Source organism: Nerophis lumbriciformis, linkage group LG34, assembly GCF_033978685.3.
Source record: "Nerophis lumbriciformis linkage group LG34, RoL_Nlum_v2.1, whole genome shotgun sequence".
In the NCBI taxonomy this organism is placed as follows: Eukaryota; Metazoa; Chordata; class Actinopteri; order Syngnathiformes; family Syngnathidae; genus Nerophis; species Nerophis lumbriciformis.
The window spans coordinates 3,537,033-3,561,415 of NC_084581.2; the positions used below are offsets into that span (position 1 = coordinate 3,537,033).

At 42.3% G+C, this 24,383-nt stretch overlaps 1 protein-coding gene across 3 annotated transcripts in view; it reads left to right on the plus strand.

The window, feature by feature from the left end:
- The first annotated feature begins 8 nt into the window (after positions 1-8).
- The window catches only part of cdc42bpb (CDC42 binding protein kinase beta (DMPK-like)), a 25,884-nt gene continuing 1,509 nt past the window's right edge, over positions 9-24,383 (plus strand). Inside the window, exons 1-34 of one of the 3 annotated variants that reach the window (XM_061929384.1) lie at positions 9-598; positions 885-976; positions 1,496-1,579; positions 6,451-6,546; positions 6,621-6,769; positions 9,705-9,798; positions 9,870-10,070; positions 10,766-11,014; positions 12,257-12,476; positions 12,550-12,657; positions 12,724-12,857; positions 12,937-13,179; positions 13,951-14,061; positions 14,159-14,418; positions 14,504-14,609; positions 14,701-14,825; positions 14,894-14,999; positions 15,912-16,060; positions 16,130-16,227; positions 16,331-16,410; positions 16,651-16,722; positions 16,788-16,859; positions 16,930-17,035; positions 20,447-20,583; positions 21,640-21,779; positions 22,272-22,353; positions 22,425-22,635; positions 22,708-22,770; positions 22,830-23,071; positions 23,150-23,504; positions 23,606-23,703; positions 23,765-23,849; positions 23,910-24,027; positions 24,098-24,215. In XM_061929384.1, the coding sequence (XP_061785368.1) occupies positions 430-598; positions 885-976; positions 1,496-1,579; positions 6,451-6,546; positions 6,621-6,769; positions 9,705-9,798; positions 9,870-10,070; positions 10,766-11,014; positions 12,257-12,476; positions 12,550-12,657; positions 12,724-12,857; positions 12,937-13,179; positions 13,951-14,061; positions 14,159-14,418; positions 14,504-14,609; positions 14,701-14,825; positions 14,894-14,999; positions 15,912-16,060; positions 16,130-16,227; positions 16,331-16,410; positions 16,651-16,722; positions 16,788-16,859; positions 16,930-17,035; positions 20,447-20,583; positions 21,640-21,779; positions 22,272-22,353; positions 22,425-22,635; positions 22,708-22,770; positions 22,830-23,071; positions 23,150-23,504; positions 23,606-23,703; positions 23,765-23,849; positions 23,910-24,027; positions 24,098-24,215 (4,773 nt within the window). In that variant the 5' untranslated portion in view covers positions 9-429. The remainder of the gene's footprint in view (positions 599-884; positions 977-1,495; positions 1,580-6,450; positions 6,547-6,620; positions 6,770-9,704; positions 9,799-9,869; positions 10,071-10,765; positions 11,015-12,256; positions 12,477-12,549; positions 12,658-12,723; positions 12,858-12,936; positions 13,180-13,950; positions 14,062-14,158; positions 14,419-14,503; positions 14,610-14,700; positions 14,826-14,893; positions 15,000-15,911; positions 16,061-16,129; positions 16,228-16,330; positions 16,411-16,650; positions 16,723-16,787; positions 16,860-16,929; positions 17,036-20,446; positions 20,584-21,639; positions 21,780-22,271; positions 22,354-22,424; positions 22,636-22,707; positions 22,771-22,829; positions 23,072-23,149; positions 23,505-23,605; positions 23,704-23,764; positions 23,850-23,909; positions 24,028-24,097; positions 24,216-24,383) is intronic. The other 2 variants (XM_061929385.1, XM_061929386.1) reach the window with 2 other exon arrangements.

Consider the following 24,383-nt stretch of genomic DNA (forward strand, 5'->3'; position numbering starts at 1 on the left):
TCCTGGATTCAGCCATATTCCCGTTGATCAACCACACCGGTGGCCCGCCTGGAAAGCACCGAAAAAAACGGATCTAAACCGACCAGCACGCTCTCCTGCGGTGTCCTAGGGCGCTGTCGACCTAAGTGACTCGGTCCCGTTGGAGCCGGGCGGGGTCCCGAGCTTTTAGGCCGCTGGCCAACATGCAGCAGCGGCGGCTAACGTGAGGCGACATCGCGGCAAGGAAAAGTCCAGATTTGTGGTGGGATTAAAGCACACTCCGGCGCGGGCCCGTCGGTTGAACAGGTCGACACACGACGGACTGACGGTACCGTTGGTGAGCCACGAAGACGCCGCAGTGTCGGGAATGTTTTCGCGAAGCTAGGGAGAAGGCGGCTAGCGGAGCTTAGCAGCGAACGGAGCCTAAAAAGGAGGCTAAAAGGCGTGAGAATGTCCGCCCAAGTCCGCCTGAAGCGGCTCGAGGAGATGCTGCTGGAGCGGAAGATGTCGGAATGTTTGAGCGTGGAGACCCTGCTGGACCTTCTCATCTGCGTGCACAGCGAGTGCTCCAACTGTTCCCTCAGGAGGGAGAAGCACGTCACCGACTTCCTGGAGTGGGGTAAGATCCACCAGCTTTGTTGTCACTTGTCACCTCCATCAGAACCAAGCTCGTCGGCTTTAAAACGTTCCAGGCTACTTGGGGAAAGTTCCTTAAAGCCTCCTGGAGGTTCACACTTTTTAAACCGGGGGCGGGGCTCAGTAGACGTTAGACCTTCTCGAGTTCTTCAGAGGTTCTCCTTGAAGAGCATCAATGATTATTTCAAGTGTAACATGTTGAGTAGTTGTTTATTCACGAGATTAAAATGTATGATAACCTCAATGAGAACATGTGTGTGTGTGTGCAGTCGCACCCTTCACATCCGCCGTCAAAGACATGCGACTGCACAGAGACGATTTTGAGATGTTGAAGGTGATTGGACGAGGAGCTTTCGGCGAGGTAAACACTGCTTGTTTGTCTCCACCTTTGTAAGTTAGTTCGCTTCTTGCGCAACAGGAAGCGTTCCCAGTGCATTTCCTGTTTGCAGCTTGGAGTTTCCTGTCTTCTTCCTCTGTGGCTGAATTCTTAGTCATATCCATGTTTTCCAAGCTGAAAAGGCAGCAATGGAGTCTAGTTTGTGGTTGTTACTGACTAGACAACTTCACTACAATGCACCTTATTGCATCAGCCAATCAAAACAAAGCTATTTGACTGTGTGTGTACTTGATGTACATACCTTTGGGAGGGTGTGTCTCAGCCACACCTTTTTATTGCCTCAGGACATGAACAACACCACTGACTATTAACAAGGACACTCAACTGTGTGACGCATCATTGGCAGTTTAGGTGTATTATACACAATTGCTAAAAGGCCAATAACTTCCATAAACCACTTCTCTCCAACTCTTTTCATGTCCTTATCTTGATCCCCCTTTCGCTGTGTCTGTGGTGTTAATGTCTCTTGGCCCTCTCTCCCAGGTTGCCGTGGTGAAGATGAAGCACACAGAAAGAGTTTATGCCATGAAGATTCTCAACAAGTGGGAGATGTTAAAGCGAGCAGAGGTAAAGTCACATGGTTTTTTATGTCTTGTGTAAAGCACAATATAACGTGAGACGATATATGAACTCTTTATTGATCAAGCAGTTTTGTATCTTGTGTAAATGAAACGGGAACAACATTTAACAATATATTAAGTATTTAGTGATCAAATAGTTTCTTGTGTAAATGAAGCAGGATCAATATACAGTTGCAAGAAAAAGTATGTAAACCCTTTGGGATTACTTGGATTTTTGCATAAATTGGGCATAAAATGCATTCTGATCTTCAGCTCAGTCACAACAATAAACAAAAACAGTCTGCTTGAACTAATACTCCACAAACATATTATGTTCTCATTTTTTATTGAACGCAACATATAAACATTCACCATGCAAAGTGGAAAAAGTATGTGAACCTTTGAATTTAATAACTGATTGACCCAAGCTTGGCAACAAAAACCTCAACCAAACGTTTCCTGTAGTTACAGATCAGACCTGCACAACAATCAGGAGGAATTTTGGACCATTCCTATTTACAAAACTGTTTCAGTTCAGCAATATGCTAGGTGTGAGGTCATGCCACATCATCTCAATTGGGTTGAGGCCAGGAGTCTGACTGGGCCACTCCAGAAGGTGTATTTCCTTCTGTTTAAGCCATTCTGTTGTTGATTTACTTTTACGCTTGGGTCATTGTCCTGTTGCATCACCCATCCTCTTGAGCTTCAGTTGGCAGACAGATGTTCTTAAGTTTTCCTGCAATGAGACAGCAATGCAACCCCAAACCATGATGCTCCTTCCACCATATTTCACCGTTGGGGGAGGTTTTGATCTTTGTGTGCTGTGCCTTTTTTTCCATCCACGCATAGTGTTGTGTGTTTTTTCCCAAACAACTAAATTTTGGTTTTATTTGTCTACAGAATATTTTGCCAGTAGTGCTGTGGAACATCTAGGGGCTCTTTTGCAAACTGCAAACGTGCTGCATTGTTTTTCTTTAGCAGCAGTGGCTTCTTCCGTAGTGTCCCTCCATGAACTTCAGTCTTGTTTCGTGTTTTTCTTATTGTTGACTGGTCAACAAAATGCTAGCATGTCCCAGAAGTCTTTAGCTGACACTCTACGATTAGTTTTCCCTTCAGTGAGCATTCTGCACTGTGCTCTTGAGGTCATCTTTACAGGATGACCACGCCTAGGGAGAGTAGCAACAGTGCTGCACTTTCTCCATTTGTAGACGGTCTGTCTTACCGTGGACACATGAGCATCAAAGCTTTTAAATATACTTTTGTAACCCTTTCCAGCTTCATGTAAGTCAACAACTCTTTATCGTAGGTTTTCAGAGAGCGCTTTTGAGCGACGCAAGTTAACATCAGGCCATACTTCTTGAGAACAGTGAACTCAAAACTACTTTGTTTTTATTTGACAGGGCAGTTTTAACCAACATCTGCAATCTCATCACACTGGTTGGACTCCAGGTTAACTAACTCCTGGCTCCAATTGACTCTTAGAGAAGTCCTTAGCTTAGGGGTTCACATACTTTTTCTACGCTGCACTATCAATGTTTACATGTTGTGTACAATAAAAAACAAGAACATAACATTTTTGTGCAGTATTAGTTTAATCAGACTGTGTTTGTCTATTGTTGTGATTTAGATGAAGATCAGAACACATTTTATGGCCTATTTATGCAAAAATCCAAGTAATCCCAAAGGGTTCACATACTTTTTCTTACAACTGTATTAACTCCTTATTTTCAACAATTGTTGTATCTTGTGTAAACGTAGCATGAACAACAGTGTGTAACAATACATTAACTCTTTGTTACTCACAACAGTTTCTTGTATAAATGAACAGCGTTTAACAATATATCAACTCTTTTGTTGAATTTTGTTTCTTGTGTAGATGAAGCAGAAACAATATTGTTCAACAATATATTAACTCCTTTTAATCAGTTTTGTTTCTTGTGTAAACAAATACACTAACTCCTTTTAATCAGTTTTGTTTCTTGTGTAAACAAAGTAGGGACAACAGTGTAAACAATATATTAACTCTTTATTGATCACTTTTGTTCTTGTATAAACAAAGCAGGGACAACATTGTGTAACAACGTATAAACTCTTTATTAAATTTGTTCTGTAGGATTTTGCAATTTAACTCTGAGTGACAGGTGACAACAAGCGGTCACAACAGATAAAACAATGTTTGTCAACACTGTTCACTTATCTAGACGCTTTAAAGAGGACAGGAATTCCATCAATCACTTTATTGAGCAAAACTGTTTTTATTCGGCCGTTATCGCACCAAAAACATTAGTAAAAAAACTTCTATCTCGAAAAACTGGTCATTTTGTGCCTTACAAACCAGGCCAAAACCAACTTTTTGCCATCTGTCTTATCAAGAGCAGCCGCCCGCTCTTTCTCACCTGCACCAACACACGCACTCATGGCACTTAGCCACTGATGCGTTAATGGCCACACAAAAAGTCGAATAACTCAAACGCCACACAAAGTGTAAATGCCATGTCGTTGCACTATGACACCTCAATCAGATGTGTGCTTTTTCTACTGTCATTTATTAAGAATGTTAATTTATAGATATTAATCATGAAATGCTGTTACTAGATTACATAAATTCTAATAAAAATATGTATTTTACAGACAAAGTTACAGGAATGTACACTTAATCCCTTGCTTACAGCTCATTGTGCAACATGAGAATGTTTTAAGGGGAACTAAATGGGATCTCTGAAAGTGGTACAAAGACATACAATACTAGTACATAGCTCATTATAAACACATTTTTTGTTAAGTCAGGTTTGGGTCAGGTGTGATGCTGGTATGGCCACAGTGAGCACGTCTGATGTTGCTCACGTGTGTTCCACTAAATGCTCATACACACGAAAAATTAGAGAGACCATTGATCACCGGGCCAAACAAAAGTTAAATACAAAGCACGCCATCCTGTAATCCGGATGTGCGAACGTCTTCCGACTCCTCAAAACCAGCACACTGAAAGAAGAAGTGACGTGACTATGTTTACGGGTTTTGCAGTTTTCTTTAAATCACTCGACCATGCTAATTTAACCTGAATGAAAGCCGTATAAAAAATACTTGTGACTTTGCATTAAATAATATAAAGCCCCAACCTGTTATCGCATTTAGCCAAAGTGTGGGTTCTATTTGAATTTACTATGACTGGAAGTGTTCTTACCATGGGCAAAAGGAACACTTCAGCATGGGTTTTATTTTGAATATACTGTAGGCTAGTTTCAAACACCTTAATTTTTTATGTTAAAAAATAGCGGGTGTACAAGTTTGTAGTGGGGCACAGCTTGTATATCTGCATTGTTCTAGCCAAGTAAAATCTAAGATGATAGATGTTTTACCAGTTGTTAATGGGTTCAACCAGAGCTAAATCATTGTTTAATACTGTTTGCTTGGGACAGCAGAGGTTAGGGGAAGTCCCAACTGCAGAAGAAACCACAGCATTCTGTTTACTTGAGCTGTTGTGTTCATTCACTGTTTTGAATCCAGCATGACATATCAGATTTTATTTTAAATTATGTTGATGTTATTTATTAAGAAATGAACACTTCTGTAAAATAAACAGCCTCGTTTATTTAATTGAAAGTAATGCATATTAAAAATTTAATCATCCTTAACCTTTAAGCTACATTAATTATGACAGTTAACTTAAAATCATTGTTTTATTTAATGACCTTCCTGCCATTTAGCCTTTATACCCTCAAAAGGTTGACGACACCAAAGGCCAAATGACAAATTTCCAGGCCTGCTCGTAACTAAAAGGGGACCAATTACGCTAAACTAACTTTACCTACCAATTTGTACCTGTTTTTGTGTATTTGGGATCTGCATACATCCTGAAAATTTGAAATCAAACCATAGAACCATTGCTGAGATATTTATAAAACAATCTTGCCTACTTGCATACTTCCTCCAAAGGAGCCATTATGGAATTTGCCGGATTTGTGACATTCCCAAGTGTGACATCAGAGGATGTTTACATATATGATAGAGATTTACCCGAAGTGCCTTGGGCGAGTCTGCCAATGTCGTCCTATGTAGTCAATAAGTTAGCTTTTTCTGTATCCTCTTGTTGTGGGGCAGACTGACTCATGCATGCACATGTAGCCTCCGCTGTTAATATTTCTAATACAAAGTAGCGTATAGCTCTAACTTATATGTGTCAGTAGACTCCATATAGATGCGTTAAAAACTACAAAATAGTTGGCGGAGAGAAGACTCAGTCAAAGTGGAGGCGCGTAAATAAGACCGCCCACAAAAAGACGCATCCTGAAGAGATGGTCAGAAAGCTGCTTAAAGATGATCTGTAAAACATAATCTATGCACAATTTTGACAAAAGCATATTACATATTATGTAGCCCACAAAGAAATGTTTCAAATGTAGAAAATAATTCTAAATAATCCCCCTTTGAACTAGCATAACAAGAAGCCGAGAGACCGCTCACATCTCAAATTACTCGTTGGGTAACATACCACTGTACGGTAAGCTATTTGAGTTAATTTTGCTTGTCATTAAGGCATGATGGTGCGTCAAACCACTGGTGAGAAGCCCTGATGTGTATAGGAGAGTGCTTCTTAGTTACTGTTGACTTAAAAAATATATATTTTTGTGTTTATTACAACAAGGTTACCTTGTTTACTGCAAAATAGTTTTTGCTGACAAGAAAAATTAACATTTCTGATAGGGGAAAAAGTTGTTCTCTCTAAACACAAAAATTGTGGTGAAATGAACCGAAACTGTGGTGCAAAAAGCAAGGTACGGACTTTAGCCAGTGTTACCTGTTCTGTTGCACCCCATGTGTCAAATGAGTTTTACTGTCTTCATGGCTGCGGGACGTGTTCATCACTTGTGTGTGCAGACGGCGTGTTTTCGTGAGGAACGTGACGTGTTGGTGAAAGGAGACAGCCAATGGATCACTACGCTGCACTTTGCTTTCCAGGATGACAACTACCTTGTTAGTATCATCAGTTGATGTGTACTACATATTTCCATGTGTACTCTCTACAAGTGGAGCTGTCATGTGTGCAGTACCTTGTCATGGATTACTACGTGGGAGGAGATTTGTTGACGCTGCTCAGTAAGTTTGAGGATCGCCTGCCAGAGGACATGGCCAAGTTCTATGTGGCTGAGATGGTGCTCGCTATCTACTCCATCCACCAGCAGCACTACATCCACAGGTAACCTATTTCACCCAAATACTACACCAATGTGAGTACTTGTCATGTACAAACCTAGGTTTGTACATGACAAGTACTCACATAAGTGTGTACATGACAAGTACTCACATAGGTAAATACACTCATAGGGAAGTACATGACAAGTACACACATTAGTGGAATCATAGGTAAGTGCATGACAAGTTCTCATGTAAGTACCTGAAAAGTACTGACCTAAGTACAAGACAAGTACCCACATAATTATAATACACACATAAGTACATGAAAAGCATTCACTTAAGTATAGGTGTGTACAAGTACTCACAAAAGTGTGTTCGTGACAAGTACTGACCTAGGTGTGTACTTGACAAGTACTCACATAGGTGTGTACATGACAAGTACTCACATTTGTGAGTACACACATGTGAGTACTTGTCATGTACACGTGTACTCACATAGGTGTGTACATGACAAGTACTCACATAGGTGTGTACATGACAAATACTCACATAGGTGTGTACATGACAAGTACTCACATAGGTGTGTACATGACAAGTACTCACATATGTGTACTCTCTATGTGAGTACTTGTCATGCACACACCTATGTATGTACGTATATGAGTGCTTGTCATGCACTCACCTACGTGTGTCCAGTACTTGTCTTGTATTTATGTGTGTAATAGTAATGTACTTACATATGTCAGTACTTGTCATCTAGTACAAACCCCGTTTCCATATGAGTTGGGAAATTGTGTTAGATGTAAATATAAACGGAATACAATGATTTGCAAATCCTTTTCAACCCATATTCAATGAATGCACTACAAAGACAAGATATTTGATGTTCAAACTCATACTTTTTTTCTTTTTTTTTTTTTGCAAATAATAATTAACTTAGAATTTCATGGCTGCAACACGTGCCAAAGTAGTTGGGGAAAGAGCATGTTCACCACTGTGTTACATCACCTTTTCTTTTAACAACACTCAATAAACGATTGAGAACTGAGGAAACTAATTGTTGAAGCTTTGAAAGTGGAATTCTTTCCCATTCTTGTTTTATGTAGAGCTTCAGTCGTTCAACAGTCCGGGGTCTCCGCTGTCGTATTTTACGCTTCATAATGCGCCACACATTTTCGATGGGAGACAGGTCTGGACTGCAGGCGGACCAGGAAAGTACCCGCATTCTTTTTTTACGAAGCCACGCTGTTGTAACACGTGCTGAATGTGGCTTGGCATTGTCTTGCTGAAATAAGCAGGGGCGTCCATGAAAAAGACAGCGCTTAGATGGCAGTATATGTTGTTCCAAAACCTGTATGTACCTTTCAGCATTAATGGTGCCTTCACAGATGTGTAAGTTACCCATGCCTTGGGCACTAATGCACCCCCATACCATCACAGATGCTGGCTTTTGAACTTTGCGTCGATAACAGTCTGGATGGTTCGCTTCCCCTTTGGTCCAGATGACACGATGTCGAATATTTCCAAAAACAATTTGAAATGTGGACTCGTCAGACCACAGAACACTTTTCCACTTTGCATGAGTCCATCTTAGATGATCTCGGGCCCAGAGAAGCCGGCGGTGTTTCTGGATGTTGTTGATAAATGGCTTTCGCTTTGCATAGTAGAGCTTTAACTTGCACTTACAGATGTAGCGACAAACTGTATTTAGTGACAGTGGTTTTCTGAAGTGTTGCTGAGCCCATGTGGTGATATCCTTTAGAGATTGATGTCGGTTTTTGATACAGTGCCGTCTGAGGGATCGAAGGTCACGGTCATTCAATGTTGGTTTCCGGCCATGCCGCTTACGTGGAGTGATTTCTCCAGATTCTCTGAACCTGGACCGTATATGTTGAAATCCCTAAATTTCTTGCAAATGCACTTTGAGAAACATTGTTCTTAAACTGTTTGACTATTTGCTCACGCAGTTGTGGACAAAGGGGTGTACCTCGCCCCATCCTTTCTTGTGAAAAACTGAGCATTTTTTGGGAAGCTGTTTTTATACCCAATCATGGCACCCACCTGTTCCCAATTAGCCTGCACACCTGTGGAATGTTCCAAATAAGTGTTTGATGAGCATTCCTCAACTTTATCAGTATTTATTGCCACCTTTCCCAACTTCTTTGTCACGTGTTGCTGGCATCAAATTCTAAAGTTAATGATTATTTGCAAAAAAAAAATGTTTATCAGTTTGAACATCAAATATGTTGTCTTTGTAGCATATTCAACTGAATATGGGTTGAAAATGATTTGCAAATCATTGTATTCCGTTTATATTTACATCTAACACAATTTACCAACTCATATGGAAACAGGGTTTGTATTTGGCATGTACTTACATGAGAACTAGTCATGTACTTACCTTTCTGTGTACTTGTGTGTACTTGTCATGTACTTACCTTTGTGAGTACTTGTCATGTACACACCTATACATATGTGAATGCTTTTCATGTACTTATGTGTGTATTATAATTACATAATTATGTGTACTTGTTATCTACTTAAATAAGTACTTGGCATGCACTTACGTGAGCACTTGTCATGCACTTACATTTCTGTGTACTTGTGTGTACTTGTCATTTACTTACCTATGTGTGTGCTTGTCATGTACTTACCTATGGCATAGGTAAGTACATGACAAGTACACACATGTGAGCACTTATCATGTGCTTACCTATGCGAGTACTTAAGTTAGTGTGCTTACAGGGAGATGATGTCAAATTTTCAATGGGCAAGGCATGAAAAGGTTCATTTGGATCTACGAGGACCGACTTCCAATACGACTGTTTGCAGACATATTCAGAAAGCGAGTTAAAAATATGACTGTGGAGTGGAATTGCCACTAAAGCATATTTAATGCATATTATCTAGATGAATGAAGTGTTCAAATGTAGAAATCATCATAAGCATCTTAAACATTCCAGCTTTATGTTTTACAAAACGGCTTTTTGTTTCAGAGACATTAAACCGGACAACGTCTTGCTGGATGTCAATGGTCACATACGGCTCGCAGACTTTGGATCTTGCCTGCGTATGATGGAAGATGGCACAGTAATGCAGACACACACGCACATGCATTGTCCAGTTTGATGGAGACGTGAACATGTGTCCTGACTCTGCAGGTGCAGTCTTCGGTGGCAGTGGGTACTCCAGACTACATTTCTCCAGAGATACTGCAGGCCATGGAGGATGGGATGGGCCGCTACGGTCCAGAGTGCGACTGGTGGTCCCTGGGAGTGTGCGTGTACGAGATGCTTTATGGAGACACGCCCTTCTACGCTGAGTCTCTGGTGGAAACCTATGGCAAGATCATGAACCATGAGGTCAGAAGAGCACAAAGTGTTTTTGTCGAACTTGTGAGACTCCAAATGTTTTTATTAATGTTCCTTTCCAAAGACCAGGAGACATGGTTCAGATGGCACTTTTCATGCCTCATCCTCTGGTGCCATTTTAGGGTCGTCACTTTGTCCCCAGGCTCTCGTCCTATTTCTAAATCTGAACTGTTTTCCCTCAGTGTACGCTCCTGTCCTCCATTTCAGTCTGATTTACAGAGAACATTCTTGAAGTGTGTGCAGGTACACAGCAGTACATTTTGATCAATCTGTGGTATGATCTCGAATTTAGATATGACTTATGAACAAGTATTGTAAAAAAAATAAGTAGAATGAACACCAACAATAATTGTAGTAAGATAAGAAATTATATCTGCATCTGCACACATTATAAAAAAACAAAACAATTCAACACTTGTTTGTCACTCTACCCTCACTACCCTCACTATCCTGACTATACCCTCACTCTACCGTCACTCTACCGTCACTTTACCCTCACTCTACCATCATTCTATCGTGACTCTACTCTTATTCTACCGTCTCTCTAGCATCATTCTACCTTCAATCTATCTTGACTTTATCCTTGACTCTCCCATCATTTTACTCTCACTCTATCCTGACTCTACTGTCACTCTATCCTGACTCTACCCTCACTGTACCCTCACCCTGCTGCTGGTCTTTTGCAGGAGCGTTTTCAGTTTCCTGCCAACGTGAGCGACGTGTCCGACTCTGCCAAGGATCTGGTCCAAAGGCTCTTGTGCCCAAGGGAGCATCGGCTTGGTTTAAACGGAATTGCCGACTTCAAGAACCACCCCTTCTTCTCCGGCATCGACTGGGACAATATCCGCTCTGCCGAAGCGCCGTACATTCCAGACGTGTCGTCTCCCACAGACACGTCCAACTTTGATGTGGATGATGACGTCCTGAAGAACCCGGTGAGGATGACTTGTTGCTACCATTCTTCTTCTTCTCATCGGTTAGTGTGCTGAACTCCAGAAGATTCTTGGTGGGATGATGACGATGATGATGATGATGATGATGATGAAAGTAACAGGGGGACTTGCTTTAAGCACATTTTCACCTCAATGACATCATCATTCAGTCTGTCAACGTGGCACATCGGAACTGGACCCTATTTGACCGCCACGTGCCAGCATCTCCTGTGCAAAGCCCTTTCATCTTTATGATGCATATGGACTATTACAGAACTTTTCATCATGAGTTGTCTCGCTGGTAGAAAAGGAATTCTCAAATTAATTTATTCAAACATCCCAACAAGTTTAGTCTTGAATCTCTTCAACGTCATCTTGAAGAGACCAAACTGTGGTTGAAGCCAAGTGATTTGAATCCAACAATCATCACAAAGCTTCTTTTTTGGCCCTACAACCTTCTAGTGAAGTGAAGTGAAGTGAAGTGAATTATATTTATATAGCGCTTTTCTCCAGTGACTCAAAAAGCGCTTTACATAGTGAAACCCAATATCTAAGTTACATTTAAACCAGTGTGGGTGGCACTGGGAGCAGGTGGGTAAAGTGTCTTGCCCAAGGACACAACGGCAGTGACTAGGATGGCGGAAGCGGGGATCGAACCTGCAACCCTCAAGTTGCTGGCACGGCCACTCTACCAACCGAGCTATACCACCCCAGTCAAATTCTTCCAAACGTGTGCAAGATCACCATCAGAAATATTGTAGAATTTGCTCCTCGCTCTTGCAAATGCAGAGAACTTTGCTTGCACTGCTGTAATGCACTCTTTACTTCTTGCAAAAACTTCCAGAGCTGCCTACATCATTGCTCCACAATGAAGCTTCGTGCTCTCGTCTGATACCAAACTGACATAAACATCCTTGTGAAAAAGACTTTTCTCAAGATTGAAAATATTGAGCCTTTTTGAGTGTTCTTAGCAATTTCTCATCATTTTAGGTATATTGTTTATTTTCAGGTTCTTCTACTGTTTTCTGTATTGTCCTATTTTTCTACACCATTATCACTTTCACGGTCTCAAGATTTATACAGAAGTCATATGTATTATTATTACATTCACGCAGTCCTCTGGGGACGTCCAGTTTTGATAATGTCAGTAGTGTTCTCTACAATGTCATGGTTGAAGCTTCTATGCTCTTTGATGACAAATGTTGACTGACCAAGGTGTTCTTCTCACTGCTCTTTGTTGAATAGGACATCCGTCCGCCAGTATCTCACACGGGCTTCACTGGGCAACACCTTCCGTTTGTCGGCTTCACCTACACCACTGAAAGCTGCTTCTCTGACCGTGGCTCCCTCCCCCGAGCAGAACTTTACAGGGAGGAGGGAGGCGGAGGGCAGGAGGTGGAGGCCTTTGAGAAGAGGATACGCAGTCTGGAGCAGGAGAAGCAGGAACTGAACCGCAAACTGCAAGGTTGTTCCCCAAACACTTCTTATCTCGCATGGTGCGTTTTACCTTTAACCTTTTGTGTGTTGTGTACCTGTAGAGTCCACTCGGGCCCTGCAGGCTCCGCATTGTGGAGGAACACTGAGTCCAGACAAAGAGATCAAGAAGCTGAACGAGGAAATTGAGCGTCTGAAGAAGAAGCTGGCAGGTCAGAAAAGGACCAATTGTTCATTGGAAGACCAATAGTTTGGTTTACACACCTTTGCTTTCCCAGACTCTGATAGGCTGGAGCACCAGCTGGAGGAGGCGGTCACCCTGAGACAAGACTATGAGAGCTCCGCCTCCAAAGTGAAGATTCTGGAAAAACAGGTGAAGACCCTGAGACAAGAAAAGGAGGACGTCAACAAGGTAAGGAGCTCCCAACAAGGGTGACGTGCTTGTTCTTCCTCGTGCATTAGCTGACCTTTGTTTTTGCCCTGGTGAGCAGCAGTTGGTGGAGTCTCTTGAGCGTCTGAAGAGCCAGTCCAAAGAACTTAAGGAGGCCCATTCTCAGAGGAGGTTGGCACTGCAAGAGTTCTCTGAGCTGTCGGAAAGGATGGCCGAGCTGCGCTCCTCCAAGCAGCGTCTGTCACGTCAGCTTCGAGACAAGGAGGAGGAGATGGACGTCATCCTCCAGAAGATGGAAGTCATGAGACAGGACATCCGCAAGACTGAGAAGAATCGCAAGGAGGTGATATGAATTATTTACTGTTGTAGTTGTTTTTTTTCACCCCTGAAGGTGGCAAGAAAGTTCATATCAATTCTGTGTTCGAAAAGCAGAAAACGTGCGACCGACAAGAATAAACAGAATGAAGTAAACAAAAACATTCACTGTAAAGGTGTCAAAACATTGATAAAGGAGATGATGTTCAGGAATGTAAGATGTGAATCCAACAAGCACTGATTATGTCTTCAAAGCAAGCCTGTTTTATGCTACACAAGAGCACCTCTCCCCTTCAAGCCCTCTAAAACGTCAAAGCTCTATTTCATCGTTCAGTGAAGGCTATCTCTGCAATTTATCATTTTCAACAATAAAATGTGATGAGACCAGTAGCTCCAACAGCTTTGAACTTCTCTTCAATTAGCATACTTCACTAGCAACTAAGGAAGCTAACTTGTCATCTTACAAAAAGATCTACATACGCAAACAAATTTGAATCCACGCATGAAGTAAACTTATGTAAGATGTATATAGAATAAGAACAGTCCATGTGAAATGTGAATGAACACGAGACGACGACGAAGGCCATTCTCCATCTATAATTTGTAGGCAAACATTCTAGTAAAAATAACAGGAAAAGGAGAACGACTGGGATCACAATAACAGACCTTCTCAAATAAATGCAGAGTCATCTGTAATAATTCACATGCCATGATGCAATTAATTTTATTGCATTTGAAAATGATTATTGTATTCTGTTAAGACTCCTCAAGATTCCAAGTGCCTTTTGTTCCTCCTCAGTTGGAGGCTCAGCTGAACGACGTAAAGGCAGAAGCTTCCAAGGAAAAGAAGCTGAAGGAGCACAGCCAAGTTTACGCCAAACAGCTGGAGACGGAGCTAGAGACTTTGAAGGTCAGAGGTCACTGCAAAGATTCACACGTCTGTCCTCTTCTTTAGACCAATGTCTTGACAAAAGAGGGAGAATTTGGACATTGATCTGGTCTTACAGGCATCCTGGTCTCAGTCTCAACAGGGACGAGGAGCAGCAGCATGGGGGGTGGAGTCTCAGCAAGAGTTGTCTCGGTTGAAGGCGGAGCTTGACAAAAAGGTTCTGTTCTACGAAGATGAGTTGCTCAGGAGAGACTCCGCACATTCTTCTGAAATAAAGAACCTGAGTAAAGACCTCCATGACTCGGAATGTTTGCAGCTTGCCAGCAATAAAGAGCTGCTGCAGCTCAGGGACAAGTTGGACAAAGACAAGAGGGACAGGTGAGTCCTGTTCGGAGAAGTTGTGTAGCACCAGCAAGCTATGTTGATTTACTGGCTTGTTGTTGACGGTCTGGTCTCCCTGCAGACAAGCAGAGATGGACGAAGCAATTGCTGTCCTGAAAGAGAAACATGAGCGAGAGAGAAACCTCCAGATTGAAGAAAATCGCAAACTGATGACTGAAACGGACAAGGTGACTCATTGGAGCTCACGTCTGCTTTGAATGAAGTTGTGCTGCTGCTGCTTGTTCGTGATCACCATGTTCCTGCTTTGTCCTCAATCAGTTGTGTTCCTTTGTGGACAAGCTAACTGCTCAGAATCGTCAGTTGGAGGATGAACTTCAAGATCTGTCCTCCAAAAAGGAAAGCGTCGCTCACTGGGAGGCTCAGATTGCTGAGATCATTCAGTGGTGAGTCGCTTGTTTGTTCTCTGAATGAGCACAAGAGGGCGCTGTCCTCACAGAAGTTGTTGCTGCAGGGTGAGTGACGAGAAGGATGCTCGTGGTTACCTTCAAGCTCTGGCCACCAAGATGACTGAAGAGTTGGAGACACTACGCAGCTCCAACCTGGGAAGCAGACCTTTGGTAATAACACCTTTAATCATCATTAAAGCAAGCAAACGCCCTTGAAATGTTATTTTCTAGTCGTTTATACAAATCTGACAATGATGTTGATAACATAATGTTGCTCAGATGTTTCATATTTAAGTCTATACAGAAAACAAAATGATTTTAAAAAGAAAAAAGCCTGAAGTGTTTTCAAGGGTCAAGTGAGTCCTTTATAAATACATAAACAATACAACATAACAGTATAGAGTAAATGCCAGTGGTGACTGACAACACAAACACATCCAGTTGAGTTAGTGTTATCCTGTTACATGTCTAGCATTTTTTTTAAATTGATTTTGGATTTTATTTTGTTCTGTCTTGTCCAACCAGTCAGGGAAATCATAGTTGTCATGTAGATGCCCATATCTGCTGTACAGATTTACTTTAGAAAAGACAAGTGCGGAATACTGCTCTTGTTGCCTTATTTGTATTTGTTATTATTTATTATTATTATTATGTTTGGGTGGAATTTTATTGAAGAAAAACTGTTTTCTTTTGAATAATATAGAAATTTATCACAGTAGTTTATCTATGTTATGGAGGAATGTAGTTAATCATAGAACCGGCAACAGTGTTCTGATTTTGAATCGAGGATTCAATTCTGATCGAATTGTTACCCCAAAGAATCGAATTGAATCGTGTGGTGCCCAAAGATTCACAGCCCTAGTTGTTTAGGTTATTAAAAAATAGCAGCTAAATAATTTAAAGTATGTGAGCTGTTTGTGCATTGGAAGGTGTAATATGTTATTACGGTATTTGTTTGATCCCAACTTGTTAGAGAGGATGAATTAAATCCAACAAATGAACTAATTACTAACCTCTCTCTCACTCACACACACACACACACACACACACACACACACACACACACGCACACACACAATGCAGGACCCCCTGTGGAAAGTGCGTCGCAGTCAGAAGTTGGACATGTCTGCTCGTCTGGAGCTGCAGTCTGCTCTGGATGCTGAGATCCGAGCCAAACAACTGGTCCAGGAAGAAATGCGCAAGGTCAAAGCTGCCAACATGGCACTGGAAAGGTCAGAGGTCACTTTGTGCTATCTGCAGGTATAAATTGTATATCAAACAAATCCTGTCTTCTCGTGCAGTAAGCTGAAAGAGTCGGATGAGAGGAGCAGAGAGATGGTGCAGCAGATGGAGAGTCTGAAACAGGAAGTGGACGACACACGATCACGCTCAGACAAAGGTGAGCGTGCACGCTGGCAACAAGTGGCATCAAACAATTAGCATGTAGAATCAAGGTGTGTTCAAGGCGTCGTATACTTCACCCTTTAAACTTGTGTCAGCAGCACTGAACCTGCCAGACTTCCAAGACGCCATCTTTGAATACTTCAACACATCTCCGTTGGCGCCTGACCTTACCTTCAAAGTGAGTGAGCTCTCTGTGTAGCTTTTTCTGACCAATCAGTGAGCAGCATCAAATCACATGAAAATGATGTAATTCTTGTGCTGTTTGTCCACTTTAAATGATTTGCTTCATTCATGTTTGGAATACTTCAAATTAGAGCAACCTTTACTGTTTACAACTACTTATATTGTTGACATTTCCTTTGATGCAGTTGACATAACTTGTGTTTTGTCATATTTCTTCTCCCTGTTCTACCTTCAGACATCTGATATAGACTCAACCCCCCTGAGAAGTGAAACCATGCCCTCCTCACCCTCCACCTCTGAGAACGAAGTAAGTGTTTGGTCATCGGAGGGTTTCAAAGACAATGCCTACATTGAGACGTGTCTGTCTTATAGGATTTGAAGGCGTTTTCAGTCCCAACCAGCCCCTCCCTTACTGACCAAAGTTCTTCAGTGGCCCTGCTAAAGGTAGAGAACTTCAAATATTATTATAATATTTTAAAAAGTTCAAATATTCTAAATCTCTCATTTCTTGCAGCCCAAAGCTCACCAGCTCAGCATTAAGACCTTCTCCAGTCCAACACAGTGCACCCACTGCACCTCCCTGATGGTGGGGCTGATGCGACAAGGTTATGCCTGTGAAGGTGATTACAGCGCCACCTGCTGTCTAACGTGTCCACTTTATGACCTTTACACTGAAATTCAGCTTCATTTTAGTCATACTCCAGTCAACGCAAATGATTGTTTTCGTCTGCTTTTAGTTGACTACATTTCACAACATTTTAGGTGACTAAAATATAAAATATCAAAGTTTAAGTAAGCATCTTTCAAGTGTCCTTGAAAGCAGCTTTATTTACTCTACATGCAAAACATGTCAAAATCAAAATTCATGACAAAAAGTAGTGTTGTAATACAGTGCATCCGGAAAGTATTAATATCACCGGGCCAAAACCATCCCTACAGGGAAGCATGGTGGTGGCAGAATCATGCTGTGGGAATGTTTTTCAGCAGCAGAAACTGGGAGATTAGTCATGATAGAGAGAAAGATGAATGCAGCAATATACAGAGATATCCTGGATGAAAACCAACACTTTCCGTCCAACCTGATGGAGCTTGAGAAGTGCTGCAAAGAGGAATGGGCGAATAGGTGTGCCAAGCTTGTGGCATCATATTCAAAATACTTGAGGCTGTAATTTCTGCCAAAGTATTGAGAAAAGGATGTGAATAGTTATGTACATGTGATTTTTTTTAGTTTTTTAATTTTAATACATTTGCAAGATTAAAAAAAAAACTTTTCACTTTGTCATTGTATTGTGTGTAGAATTTTGAGGACAAAAATGAATTTATTCCATTTTGGAATAAGGCTGTAACATAGGTGGAAAAATTGAAGTGCTGTAGATATTTTCTGGATGCACTGTATGTAGATCAATTACTAGACACAAAAAAATAAAAACATTTTGTGTCCAAACATCTACCGTCCACAGTGTCATTAGCCGCATTTCCATTGCAGTTTTTCGCAAAATATAAGCGCCATGCCTAAAATTCTGACAAAGTACATTTGCGACTTGTAGGTGTTTCCATTAAAGGGTGTTTTGCGTCATGAGCCGTAATTCTCGTAACATCTCGTCCCGCCAACTTCACTTTGAGGAAGATGGACGCTTTGTGATTCCATGGTTTTGGAGCTGTGATTACAAATCAAATCAACTTTATTTATAAAGCACATTTAAAATTTACCACATGCAGCCACCGCTGTTGCCTTGATTGTCAATAGAAGACGATGGCAGCGGGTGATCGCTCAAAGGCAACGTCCTTACGTATGGCAGCGGCCGCGAATAAGGGATTTGTGGGATAGATTTGCGAACGAGGAATTCACAAAACAAATTTTGGATTCAACGGCCCCCTCAACATTGTTCGGGCATGTGGGTCTCTCGAGCATGCGTGTCGGCTTCTTTTGCCGGGAAGGGACCTTCGAGACGGCCCGGTGCCGCCTCGCTTGACCCCAGATGACCGATCGGAAGCGGGACCAAGACGACTCATCTGCCCGAGTTATCCTGCATCAGCGCCCTGCCAGTTTTGATGTTTAGGTGCCCTGTAAATGTGAAAAAAGTGATACGTCATGTTTTGCAACACATCTGAAAAATCACCTCATGAGAGCGTAATTTTTTTTAGCGGTATTTGAGAGGTTTTTTGAAATATGGGCAGGGTTTCCCCTTGATTGCCACTATATTCGCAGAGGTGGGGGCGTGGCTAGGGGCGTGGTCAATATGACATCATCATATATGATATAATTTGGAAATGCAATGATGCATATATTTTCTTTAAAAGGGCTAAACAAATGTATAATGTATATTTCAAAACAAATAGTGTTATTAATAATATCTTTAATAATATTAATATTTGTTATATCATCAGAATCAAAATTCCAATCAGCTTTAACACCAATAATTTGACTTGTTAGACTGTTCTTTGTGTTCAATTCAATTTCAATTGCTGCTGCTTATTGTAAAAGGTAACTCGGTCTATACTTTAAAGTTGCAATTTAGTTTGCCAAATGTGTAAGCAGTCATTTGAGTTAGATTTGGGAAAAATAACTTGGTGTTTTGTTGATATTCTTTACAATGAAGTCACTGTAAAACTAACCACACTAAAAAGAAAGTACACATGAAGTGCACATACATGTAGGAATAATGTTAGATTAATAATATAATTTGACATGCATCTGGGGATAAGTTGATTGGCAACACTAAATGGTCCCTAGTGTGTGAATGTGAGTATGAATGTTGTCTGTCTATCTGTGTTGGCCCTGTAATGAGGTGGCGACTTGTCCAGGGTGTACCCCGCCTTCCGCCCGATTGTAGCTGAGATAGGCTCCAGCGACCCCCCGTGACCCCAAAAGAGACAAGCGGTAGAACATGGATGGATGGATGGATTAAACTGAAAAATCAATACAATTATGCAGGATGAAAGTTGAGCTGTAATGCCGCTAGCTTAATGCTAACGTACAATGGACTAGCTCATAGACAAGCTCACTCAAATTAGCACGGACAATCATAGGGCACAGATAGACAATCCTTCACACTTAACATTCATATTTATGGACAATTTACAGTCAAATAAAGCTAGCGTGCATTTTTTTGGGAATGTGGAAAGAAACTTTAGCTGCGTGACAGACGATTTTAAATGCAAATTTTTTTCTCTCCAAATAAAGCAATGAAGAATGTTTTTTATGACATTTGAGCTGTTTTTCAAAATGATTATAGCCAACAGTACGTAAATAATATACAGTACGGTATATCCGTTCGTACAGTACATCACTTAAATTTAGAAAAAACTCATTTTGAAGGTGTGGCGGCAGTAATCTTGCCGTGGCGGTGCGCCACAATCGTTTAAATGTAGAGGAAACCCTGATGGGTGTTTCCATTAACAGTTTCTTACTGTGATATTTAAGTTTTGCGCATTTCTAAGGGTAAAAGAAACACAGCTATTGTGTATGACCTAATTAATACAGCAAAGCATAGCAGTACAGGGACGGCGTGGCGAAGTTGGTAGAGTGGCCGTGCCAGCAATCGGAGGGTTGTTGGTTACTGGGGTTCAATCCCCACCTTCTACCATCCTAGTCACGTCCGTTGTGTCCTTGGGCAAGACACTTCACCCCTTGCTCCTGATGGCTGCTGGTTAGCGCCTTGCATGGCAGCTCCCGCCATCAGTGTGTGAATGTGTGTGTGAATGGGTGAATGTGGAAATAGTGTCAAAGCGCTTTGAATACCTTGAAGGTAGAAAAGCGCTATACAAGTATAACCCATTTATCATTTATTTATTACTTCATACAGTAACAGTAATACAAGTCAAATTGAATTTACACATTGTCTTGTTGTTGAAAAGTTGTCTCCCAGGCGTACACATATTTCCACGTGTACCTTCCTACCATGGACGCTACTTTGTTGTGATGGTTATCCTCTTGTTTTAGTCAGAGGAAAACTCCTTGACGACAGTTGTGACAAATGAATAGTGAACCGGTCCACTTGCACCTTGTAATGACTGTCTTCTCACCACAGTCTGCTCCTTCGTCTGTCACGTGACCTGTAAAGACCACGCTCCCCTGGTCTGCCCTATCCCAGCTGAGCATGCTAAGAGACCGCAAGGTGTCGACGTCCTAAGGGGCATCGGGACCGCTTACAAGGGCTACGTCAGGGTAGGAGGCCTTGCACAGCTGAAATACTGTCTAAAGTACAGTGTAATAAAAGTCTGTAAACTTATGTAGTATGTACACAGTACACACTTGGTGCAGTAACAATGTAGTATTTGTATAATGTTAGCACACTAATGTAGTATGTTCACACTTGGTGCAGTAGTTATGTGGTAATTAGAATGATCTTAGCACACTACTGTAATACGTGCAGTAGTGTTAGTACTGTATAGAATGTTAGCGCCCTCATGTAGTATGTACACACTTAGTGCAGTAGCAATGTGGTATTAGATATTAGTACTATATTGGTATAATGCTAGCACACTATGGGCCTAAATCATTAAGATCTAAACAGCATCTGCAATCTAGAAAATAGTGTGTAATATAAGTAGGCATACTGCGCGCGATTTGCAAAGACTGATTGTACAACTAAAAAGTGGTGCAGACCACCTTATTTAAATGAGGATTTTTGGTGTAATACTGAAGCATCACCACGGAGACACTCATTTACTGCACATTTATGTTATCATGCGCCTTACCTCTGGCGTTTTGCTGTTTTCAAGCATGCAGGAGACATCTACCACTATCCATTGTCTGTCTGTGCAGGGCAAGCACTGATCCTGCAGCCGTGTGTGTCAGTTTGCACCTCTGACACGTGCTAAATAAAACAGAAAATAGTGCTTGCAAAACGGTGATGAGTGTTCATAAATCACATTGCGTGTGCTAAATAATTATATTTGCATCTTCTCCTTTTAGAATTGTGGACGTTTAGATAATTAGCATATATTTTGCATATTAATGAAGACGTAGACGCAAAATGGATTGCACGCCTTATTCTGCTCACTTAACAGACGCAATCCACTGATCACTGTGCTATCAGGTTTGCTCGTCTTTCAGTACACGCAAACCTTTAGTAAACCAGGCCCTTAGTGGAGTAGCAATATAGTATTATTATAATGTTATCACACTAATGTAGTTTGTACACACACTAGAATAAAACATGTCTTGTATTGTCAATATTGATGCTGTATTGGTAGAGTTTGGCTTTTCTCACCTGATCAGATTCCAAAGCCCAGCGGCGTGAAGAAAGGTTGGCAGCGAGCTTTTGCCGTCGTCTCCGACTGCAAACTTTTTCTTTACGATGTTCCTGAGGGGAAGTCCACTCAGCCAGGAATGGTGGCCAGTCTGGTGCTGGATCTCAGGTACCTGGAGTAGCTTGATTTGTTGTTTGTTTGGAATCCTTTCCTCATGACTCCCTGATGTTTTCATGATCATTTCATAATGTTTCCCTAATGGTTTTATGATCATTTCCTGATAATTTCATGTAGGCATTCATCATGATTTTAGCTGCTACAATTAACATGAGGATGATAGTTGCCAATATTAATATTCAAAAAGCATATCAAATCAAGCACTCTGACAGTGCTTTTTTCATTTTATTTCATTATAATTTAATGATGATTTCATGGTTGTTTCATGATGATTCTAATATGATTTCACTGTGATTTTACGGTGATTTCATGATTGTTTCATGGTGATTCTATTGTAATTGCATGATTTCATTGTGATTGTTATGGTTATTTCTTGATTTCATAGTGCTTCCATTATGATTTCATTGTAAGTCCATGAACATTTCATGGTGATGATTTCCTGAAGTTTTCTAGCAGTTGATGTCAGCCAATGTTTCCTCGTAGAGATGAAGAGTTCTCTGTCAGTTCTGTCCTGGCGTCCGATGTGATCCACGCCACCAGGAAGGACATCCCTTGCATCTTCAGGGTATTCGACATTCACCTGAAGTCGCACCTACAAGTTGTAGTTCTGGTCTCACCTGCGACTTTGTCGTTCAGGTGACGTCTCAGCTGAGCTCGCTGCTGTGTTCTGTGTCTCTGCTGGTTCTGGCTGAGAGTGAGGTGGAGAAGAGGAAGTGGGTTCGGATCCTTGAGGGTCTCCAGAGCATCCTGAGCAAGAACTCGTTGAACCAGCAGGTCCACGTCCTGCACGAAGCCTACGACGCTTCGTTGCCAATCATCAAGAGCACGCTCTCTGCCACCGTGCTTGGTTTGTAACACTTGGACTCTTTGTTCTTGCTGCTCAGCGTCTTCATTGTCGTCTTTTCTGTGCGTCTTGCAGACCGTGAGCGAGTCGTCCTAGGAACCGAGGACGGACTGTTTGTGGTGGAGGTGACCAGAGACGGTGAGTCAAAGTTTGACTCGGTCTTGAGCTCGCTGTCAAACGTCCTGCTTGTGTTTCAGTGATCGTGCGAGCGACGGACAGTAAGAAGGTTTGCCAAATCGATCTGATCCCTAAGGAGAAGATCTTTGCTGTGCTGTGTGGGCGAAACCGCCACGTACATCTTCATCCTTGGGGGATTCTGGAGGGTAGCGAGTCCACTTTTGACATCAAACTGACAGAAACCAAAGGATGTCAGGCTCTCACGACTGGTGTCCTGCGGCCTGGCGGAACCGCCTGTCTGCTGGCTGCGGTCAAACGGCAGGTGAGAAGTCAAGCTGTGACACTGTGGCACCGCCCCTCCACTCGCTCCTGATCAATGCGCCGCTTTTGTTCCCTGCAGGTTCTGTGCTTTGAGATCACGCGTGCTAAACCGCATCACAAGAAACTGTGGGAGGTGCAGGCTCCTGGCACGGTGCAGTGGTTGGGAATAGTTTGTGAGCGCCTCTGCGTTGGTTATCCTTCGGGCTTTGCGCTCCTCGCCCTTCAGGGCGAATCGTCACCCATTAGCCTGGTGAGCCCGTCTGATCCGTCGCTAGCCTTCTTAGCCCAGCAACCTTTGGACGCCCTGCACGCGTTAGAGGTGGGCTCCAGCGAGTTCCTGCTCTGCTTCAGTCAGCTCGGCGTCTTCGTGGACGGTCAGGGTCGGCGTTCACGGACCCAGGAGCTGATGTGGCCCGCGACCCCGCTCGCCTGCAGTACGTCCTTCACGTTACTAAGTCTAAAGTCCTGCAGTCATTTTAGTCTTTATCTATTGCCCGACTCCGCAAAATTGACTTTGTGGTCTCTTTGAGCGCAGGCTCTAATTCCTCCCACCTGACGGCCTACAGTGAGTATGGCGTGGATGTCTTCGATATTCACACGGCAGAGTGGGTCCAGACCATCTCCCTATGCAAGGTATCCAACCCAACTTCTACGCCTTCAAAACCTGGTCGCTCACGTGCGTGACCGTCCTCAGATCAGACCTCTGAACGTGGAAGGAACTCTCAACTTGATGACTTCAGAAGCTTCTCGCCTCATCTACTTCAGCAACGCGTCTTCAGGTAGACGCACCTTGATCCAAAATGCCTGGAAAATCAGTCCTGAATCTGGTCTTTCCTCAGAGGGAGACCTGACCATTCCAGAGACGTCGGAGCACAGCAGGAAGTTAATGGTTCGAACTCGCAGCAAGAGGAAGTTCCTCTTCAAGGTTCCTGAGGAAGAGCGACTTCAGCAGCGCAGGTAAAACTGTCCGACTCGCTGGCAGAAAAAGATGGCGACTCGGCAAAAAACATGCCTGTTGTATTTTTAGGGAGATGCTCAGAGATCCTGAGTTGAGATCCAAGATGATCTCAAAACCCACAAACTTCAACCACGTGGCTCACATGGGACCAGGAGATGGCATGCAGGTTCTTATGGACCTCCCCCTGGTAACTTCCTGTCTGCATGTCCTTCTCCTGTCTGCATGTTCTACTCTTCCTCCCTGCATGTCCTCCTCCTGTCTGCATGTTCTCCTCTTCCTCCTCCCTGCATGTCCTCCTCCTGTCTGATAGTTCCCTTCATCAGACTGACCCCTTTCTTCTCCTCGTTTGCTCCTT